Here is an 8,279-nt window from a genome sequence, read left to right as displayed (position 1 = left end):
TGTTTTAAGAGTGCTTTTGCTATTTTGAGATGGGGAGTTGGTGGTGCCTTCAGTAAAGCTAAACCCACCCCACCACTTTTTGACCCTCTGCTGATCTGGGTTGTCATGATGTGGAGATGCCGGTGATGGACTGGGGTTGACAATTGTAAACAATTTTACAACACCAAGTTATAGTCCAACAATTTTATTTGAAATTCACAAGCTTTCGGAGGCTTGTGAATTTCAAATAAAATTGTTGGACTATAACTTGGTGTTGTAAAATTGTTTACAAAGATCTGGGTTGTGACTGTGGAACGTGGCCCGGATAGCGCGTGCGCGGTTTGAGTCCCCGCTGTTTCCTGCCCCACACGGGAGGTGAAGATGGCCGAAGTGTCGGAGAGGACGTTGCAATTCGCCGTCGTTCTGTCTTTCACTTCGGGGGTCATTGTCGGCTGGCAGGCCAACAGACTGAGGAGGAGGTTCCTGGATTGGAGGAAGAGGCGGCTGCAGTCGAAACTGGTCGAGACTCAAAAGAAACTGGACGTGGCTTAAGAAAGACTTAAAGAACCCTCGATTTCCCGGGGTAAGGAGCGGACTTCTCATTTACTGCTTAATGGGAGCAGACTATTTTGGGATTTTATATCTGTCCGCTGTCCGCTGCTCCCCCCCTCGAACCCCTGCATTGTGGCGCTCTGTAATTACCAATACACGCTCGCTACGTGTTCTTACAATTATAAGGGTATAAACTTTCTAAATAGTTAAACTGTTCTGCAGCTAGTGAAAACAGGTGTCCCCATGACACACTATTTGTTAAAGGGATGTTGTGCTACATGATACTACCTAATTTGATGGAATTTATATTACATGGTAAAAATATCGTAAGAAAATACAATATTGCAAGAGCCACTCTGCAATATTTACATCACTATCGTTCATATTTAATACATCCGGCACATTCCATTCTAAAGAAACCAGAAATGGTCAACTTTCAAGAGCAGGAAAAAGAAAATTTGTTTCTGACAGGACCAGGGGAGTCAGAAGTTTGTGAGTTTGAGCCCTGATACGGACTTGAACACATAATTTAGGCTGACAATCAAGTGCAGCACCAAGGGAATGATGTTGAAGGTGCAGTCTTTTGGATGATATGTTAAAAACAATACTGCAGATATCTGCCTGAAAGAGTTGCAAAGACTGCATTCTGTTGATTCACCAAGAGATCATAGCTATCATCTCTCTGCAAAGTTTTTGTTTTATACCAAGGTCTCCAATATTAATTATTTGAAGAAGTAACAAAGAGTGGACAAGGGTAATGTAGTAAATGCAATATATATGGATTTTCAAAAGGCCTTTGCAAAGGTACTGCATTGGAGACTCATGACTAAGGTCAGAGCATGTGGAGTCAGGACAGTTAGACAGCAGTATGGATAGCAAGCTGGCTACAAAACAGAAAACAGAGTTGGGGTTAAGGGTAGCTACTCAGACAGGCAAAAGGTGGAAAGTGGTGTTCCACAGGGATCGGTGCTGGGACCACTGTTGTTCACAATTCACATTAATGATTTGGACTCGTGAATTGGAACTACAATTTAAAAATCTGTGGACAACTCCAAATTGGGTGTAGTTAATACAAAGGAAGAATGCCACAAAATGCAAGAAGACAAACTTGCAGAATGGGTGTGTGATTGGCAAATGAATTTCAATATAGATGTGTGAGGTGGTGCATTTTAGTAGGAAGAATAAGGAGGCCATATACTGCTTGGATAATAGTCTAAATGGGGTAGAGGAGCAAAGGGATCTTGGGGTACAGATACAAAAATCACTAAAAGTAGTGATGCATGTTAATAAGACCATAAAAAAGGCCAAACAATCACTGGGATTCATTTCTAGAGGGATATCATTGAAAAGCAGAGAAATTATGTTAAACCTGCATAGAACCTTGGTTAGACAACACTTGGAGTACTGTGCACAGTTCTGGTCTCCATATTATGAAAAGGATATAGGAGAAGGTGCAAAAAAAAAAGATTCACAAGGATGATACCAGAACTGAGAGGATATACTTATCAGGAAAGGCTGAATAGGCTGGGGCTCTTTTCTCTAGAAAAGAGAAGGCTGAGGGGTGACCTGATAGAGATCTTTAAGATAATGAAAGGGTTTGATCGAGAAGAAGTAGAGAAAATGTTTCCACTTGTGGGGGAATCCAAAACTAGAGGTCATAAATATAAAATAGTCACTAATAAATCCAATAGGGAACTCAGGAGAAACTTCTTTACCCAAAGAGTGGTAAGAATGTGGAACTCGCTACCACAAGGAGTAGTTGAGGCAAATAGCAGAGATGCATTTAAGGGGAAGCTAGATAAGCAGACGAGGGAGAAAGTAATAGAAGCGTCTGCTGATGGGGTTAGATGAAGTATGGAGGGAAGAGGATCGTGTGGAGCATAAACGCTGGTGTTGACCAGTTGGGCCGAATGGCCTGTTTCTGTGCTGTAGACTTGATGTAAGGAAGCATTAACGGGATTGGGCAAAGTCAGCATGGGTTTATGAAAGGGGAAATCATGCTTAACAAATCTACTGGAGTTTTTTGAGGATGTAAGTAGTAGAATAGATAGGGGAGAATCAGTGGATGTGGTGTACTTAGATTTTCAGAAGGCTTTTGATAAGGTCCCACACAAGAGGTTAGTGTGCAAAATTAAAGCACCTGGGATTGGGGGGAATATACTGACATGGATTGAGAATAGGTTGACAGACAGGAAACAGAGAGTAGGAATAAATGGGTCTTTTTCCAGCTGGCAGGCAGTGACTAGTGGGGTACTGCAGGGATCAGTGCTTGGGCCCCAGTTATTCACAGTATATATCAATGATTTGGATGAGGGAACTAAATGTAACATTTCCAAGTTTGCAGACGACACAAAGCTGGGGTGGAATGTGAGCTGTGAGGAGGATGCAAAAAGGCTCCAATGTGATTTAGACAAGTTGGGTGAGTGGGCAAGAACATGGCAGATGCAGTATAACGTGGATAAATGTGAGGTTATCCACTTTGGTTGTAAAAACAGAAAGGCAGATTGTTATCTGAATGGTGATAGATTGGGAAAAAGGGGAGGTGCAACGAGACCTGGGTGTCCTTGTACACCAGTCGCTGAAAGCGAGCATTCAGGTGCAGCAAGCAGTTAGGAAGGCGAATGGTATGTTGGCCTTCATTGCAAGAGGATTTGCATACAGGAGCAGGGATGTCTTACAGGGCCTTGGTGAGACCACATCTGGAGAATTGTGTGCAGTTTTGGACTCCTTATCTGAGGAAGGATGTCCTTGCCATGGAGGGAGTGCAACGAAGGTTTACCAGACTGATTCCTGGGATGGCAGGACTGACGTATGAGGAGAGATTGGGTCGACTAGGCCTATATTCACTAGAGTTTAGAAGAATGAGAGGTGATCTCATCGAAACATAAAATTCTAACAAGACTAGACCGACTAGATGCAGGGAGGATGTTCCCGATGGCTGGGGAGTCCAGAACCGGGGTCATAGTCTCAGGATACGGGGTATGCCATTTAGAACCGAGATGAGGAGAAATTTCTTCACTGAGGGTGGTGAACCTGTGGAATTCTCTACCACAGAAGGCAGTGGAGGCCAAGTCATTAGATGTATTCAAGAAGGAGATAGATATATTTCTTAATGCTAAAGTGATCAAGGGATATGGGGAAAAAGCGGGAACAGGGTACTGAGTTAGACGATCAGCCATGATCATTTTGAATGGCGGAGCAGGCCCGAAGGGCCGAATGGCCTACTCTTGCTCCTATTTTCTATGTTTCTATGTAAAAGGCTAATGGAATGTTGGCCTTTATCTCAGGAGGGCTGGAAGTTATATTACAGCTGTACCGAGCTCTGATTCGACTCCATCTGGAGTACTGCATTCAGTTCTGGGCATTGCACCTCAGGAAGGATATATTGGCCTTGGAGGGGGTGCGGCGCGGATTCACCAGAATGATACTGGGGCTAAAAGGGTTAAATTATGAGGACAGGTTGCATTAACTAGGTTTGTATTTCATTGAATATAGAAGATTATGGGCGATCTACTTGAAGTGTTTAATTGAAGATGATTAAAGGATTTGATGTGGTAGATTGAGAGAAATTAATTCCTCTGGTGGGAGAGTCCAGAACAAGGGGGCATAACCTTAAAATTAGATCTAGGCCGTTCAGGGGTGATGTCAGAAAGCACTTCTTCACATAAAGAGGGTAGTGGAAATCTGGAACTATCTTTTCCCCCCCCCCCCCCCCCCCCAGAAAATCGTTGCGTCTAGGTCAATTGAAAATTTCAAAACTGAGATTGATAGATTTTTGTTCGGTAAAGGTATTAAGGGTTACGGAACCAAGGCGGGTAGATGGAGTTAAGATACGGATCAGCCATGATCTAATTGAATGGCCTACTCCCGTTCCTATGTTCCTTCCTGGCTGGTCTGTCTGTTTGATCCTTTATTAACTGGCTCCTGACAGCTGCTTTTAGACCAATTTCAATATGTCACTTTTACTTCTTGGTTCTATAAATAACTGTATCCACCAATAAAGCTGTCTAATAGTCGAACCTGTTACAAAATGGTGTGGTGGATATGAACGGTGTTCCAAAGTGACGGGAGGTGCAGTGTGGTCTTGTGTATTATCCAGTAATCCATAACCGGGTTTGTTGTTCACTGGGCTCCCAATCCCATACTACTTTGTGCCTAAAGTCATATGGCACTGAGTGTTAAATGCATGACTGCAAACCTCTCCCTGGCTACAGTCTGAGGCTGAACCAGACCGTTTGCAACCTTGGCGTCCTATTTGACCCTGAGATCAGCTTCCAACCCTATATCCGCTTCATCACCAATTCCAATGCTTTTCTGGCCAACCTCCCATCTTCCACCCTCCATAAACTTGAGCTCATCCAAAACTCTGCTGTCCACATCCTAACTCACACCATGTCCTGTTCATCCATCACCCCTGTGCTCGCTGACTTACATTGGCTCCCGATTCAGCAACGCCTTGAGTTGAAAATTCTCATCCTTGTTTTCAAATCCCTCCATGGCTTCGCCCCTCCCTATCTGTGTAACCTCCTCCAACCCTACGAGATCTCTGCGCTCCTCCAATTCTTGCCTCTTGCGCATCCCCGATTTTAATCGCTCCACCATTGGCGGCCGTGCCTTCAGCTGCCTGGGCCCTGAGCTCTGGAATTCCCTCCCTAAACCCCTCTCTCCTCCTTTTAAGACGCTCATTAAAACCTTCCTCTTTGACTAAGCTTTTCGCCACCTGTCCTAATATCTCATTTTGTGGCTCGGTGTCAAATTTTGTTTGATAACGTTCCTGTGAAGAGCTTTGGGATGTTTTACTACGTTAAAGACACTGTATAAATGCAAGTTGTTGTTGAATATATCAGAGTTTCACAATGCTAGTATCAATCACAGAATTAATATGCATGCCAGTTTGCTCTTTAACTTCCTCCACAACATCTGCCTCTTTATGTAATGTGCTAAATACACTTTTTTATCTTTGGCCATTTTAAATTTATGTTTTGCTCTCCTTATTTTGTTTCTCCTTTACACCACCCACTGTTCCCTAAGGAGGCTGCAAGTTATATTTTTCTTCAATTGCTGACTCCCTCTTAAATGTTGTGGTTGATGCAGCTTCATTACCGCTTGCAGTAACGTTTTCCATAGTCTTAACACCGAACAAGCCCCTAACCCCCACTTTATGCTTCGAGTACTAATTCTGAGTTTATGTTCCCCTTGTTACTTGCAGTTCCAATCCATGCCATATTTCACTAAACTCTCATCACCAACCATTTGTGGACTTAACGCAGTAGAAGCCAAAGTAGAATTTCCTAGATCTTGGAACACTGCTAAAATAATATAGCTGGACAGGAAAAGAGAATTAAAACAATTTATAATTAAGGATCCCTTTTGAAGGACAACGGCAAACAATGGATAATTTTACTATTTTTACCTTGGCAGGGTTGACGGTATATAACTTTGAAGTTAAAGTTAGCATGTTTCTTTATAATTAACACATTACTAAGTTATAATTTTCTTTCTTTTACTGTTATCATTTCTTCTTCAGGCGAATAGGCCAATAACGCACAGAAATAAGGACCTGGGATGCAGATAGTAGCTGTGAGGATACCAAAAGAATCAGCTTTCTGAAGCAATCATCTGGAGCAGCAACCATGCTGTACAATACATTTACTAGAGCAAGAGACTCCTTTATTTCATATTGTACAACCCCGTGATTCATGAAATATTTACACAGAAAGCTGTTTTTGCTTTGACTCTGTCTCTCTTTGAGTATGGCTAAGAAGCCGACCTAATGTTCATGTTCCTTTTTGTTTTATGTGCAAAACATCAACTAATTTAAGGGTAATTTCGGCATCTTAACCGAGACACTGTTTCTAGTACAAAAGCTATAGGTGTGTGTACCAGGAATGGCAAATACTTATCCCTAGGTGATTTCCCAGATAATTTTTTTTCTCTTTTAAACAGTATTGTCCATCAACTCAAATTGATGAGTACAGAGGAGATTTTTTTAAAACAAAATGTAATCCTAATTGGTCTATAATTGAAAAGAAATGTATCCTGGAACTCCTGTAGGATAAATACCATTCCTGGTGCATAGGCCTATAGAATCACCTGCAATTGCTATTTAGGGATGAGCATTGGAATAGCTTGAAGAGGAATACTGTACTAAACTTTTGGGGTTTTATTCCAATTGTTTTATCTCTTCAAAGAGAAATTTGAGATTGCCCTAAACTTAAGACATTCAGGTTCAGCTAATCTCGAGTTGCATTGAAACCTGCTTCATTTACTTTAGGGGGAGGAACTGAGTGTTAGCAATGAACTGTGCAAGTGAAAATGTTTGAGGGGGTAAATAATGAAAACTTATTTCTACATGCTAGTAAATTAGTAACAAGGGGGACATAAACTTAGAATTAATACTAGAAGCATAAAGTGGGGAAAGGGAATTTGTCATGCACAGAGGTGTTAAGACTAGAAAACGTTATTGCAAGCAGTAATGAAGCTGCATCAATCACAACATTTAAGAGGGGATTAGATAAGCAATTGAAGAAGAATATAATATTAAAGGATACAGGAAAAGAGTGGGAAAATGGGTTTGAAGTAGATAACTCCGATGTTGAGCTAGCACCAGCATGATGGGCTGAATGGCCTCCTTCTGAGGTGAAATATCTATGACTTTGTCTTGCCTGTATTAGCACAGGTATTGCATGAACTACTTCTGGCCTAACTCCAGCCATATCGAGAATGCTGCATAGATTTGGAGCGATAAGCCCCAAAATGTTTTTTCTGTTGCGTTCTGTTGGCACATTTTGCACTGGTCGTTCCTGTTTATACCTTTTGAGTCAATTTACACTGATGTATAAGTTTTTATTATCATTGGGAATGGATTGGTATGAAATTTTTCTGTGGTCAGAACTCAGTACCAAAAATTATCAGGACTGTGTTGAGTTGCACAAACATACTTTATGGAACACTAGTAAATGTGAAGAAATGGCACGTGCTGTCATCCGTCTATCATCAATAGAACACCTGTATTAATAAAGGCTGGTCATTTGTACTTGTCACAAATTATTCACTTTTTCCATACAAATCTGTAATTTTTGGAAACACATAGGTTAATAATCAACACTTGTGGAGAGAACAGGCAAGTTAACATTTTGGTTGCACTCCCTTCTTCAGAGCCATTTTTGAAAATGAGTCCACACCCGAAGCATTAACTTGTCTGTTCTCTCCACAGATATTGACTGACGTGCTGCATGTTTCCAGCATTTTCTATTCTTGTTTCAGATTTCCGTATGTGCAGTTTTTTGCTTTTAACTTTTGTAATTTCTGACTGGGTATTCAGTTGCCGCAATGTTTTCCAGGAGGTGTTCAAAATTATGAAGGGTTTTGATAGACTAGATGGGGACAAACTGTTTCTACTGGCAAGAGGGTCGGTAACCAGAGGTCACCGATTTAAGATAATTGGCAAAAGAAGCAGTTGGGAGATGAGAATTTTTTTTACGCAGCGAGTTATGATCTGGCATGCACAGCCTGAAAGGTTGGTGGAAGCAGATTCTATGGTAACTTTCCAAAAGGGAATGGGATATATACTTGAAATGGAAAAATTTGCAGGGCTATGGGGAAAAGAGCAGGGGAGTGGAACAATTTGGATAGCTCTTTCAAAGGATCGGCACAGGCATGATGGGCCAAATGGCCTTCTGTGCTGTATGAATCCATATGACTGGTCCATTTCAGCTTCTGGTCAATGCTAACCTTCAAAATGTTGA

At 41.6% G+C, this 8,279-nt stretch overlaps 1 protein-coding gene across 1 annotated transcript; it reads left to right on the top strand.

Annotated features, from left to right (window-relative positions):
• The first annotated feature begins 254 nt into the window (after window positions 1–254).
• LOC137322051 (mitoregulin-like) lies at window positions 255–7,567 on the top strand. The gene is made up of 2 exons (XM_067985088.1): window positions 255–562; window positions 6,059–7,567. The coding sequence occupies exon 1, from the start codon at window positions 361–363 to the stop codon at window positions 529–531; it is 171 nt and encodes a 56-aa protein (XP_067841189.1). The 5' UTR covers window positions 255–360; the 3' UTR covers window positions 532–562; window positions 6,059–7,567.
• Window positions 7,568–8,279: the final 712 nt, after the last annotated feature.

The sequence above is a fragment of the Heptranchias perlo genome, chromosome 5 (genome assembly GCF_035084215.1).
Source record: "Heptranchias perlo isolate sHepPer1 chromosome 5, sHepPer1.hap1, whole genome shotgun sequence".
Classification (NCBI taxonomy): Eukaryota; Metazoa; Chordata; class Chondrichthyes; order Hexanchiformes; family Hexanchidae; genus Heptranchias; species Heptranchias perlo.
Note: the sequence above shows the minus strand (reverse complement) of the source record. Positions and strands in the feature narration are given on the sequence as shown.

Excerpts from the sequence above, each read along its gene's own strand:
- LOC137322051 (XM_067985088.1), top strand. The coding sequence starts at position 361 with ATGGCCGAAGTGTCGGAGAGGACGTTGCAATTCGCCGTCGTTCTGTCT.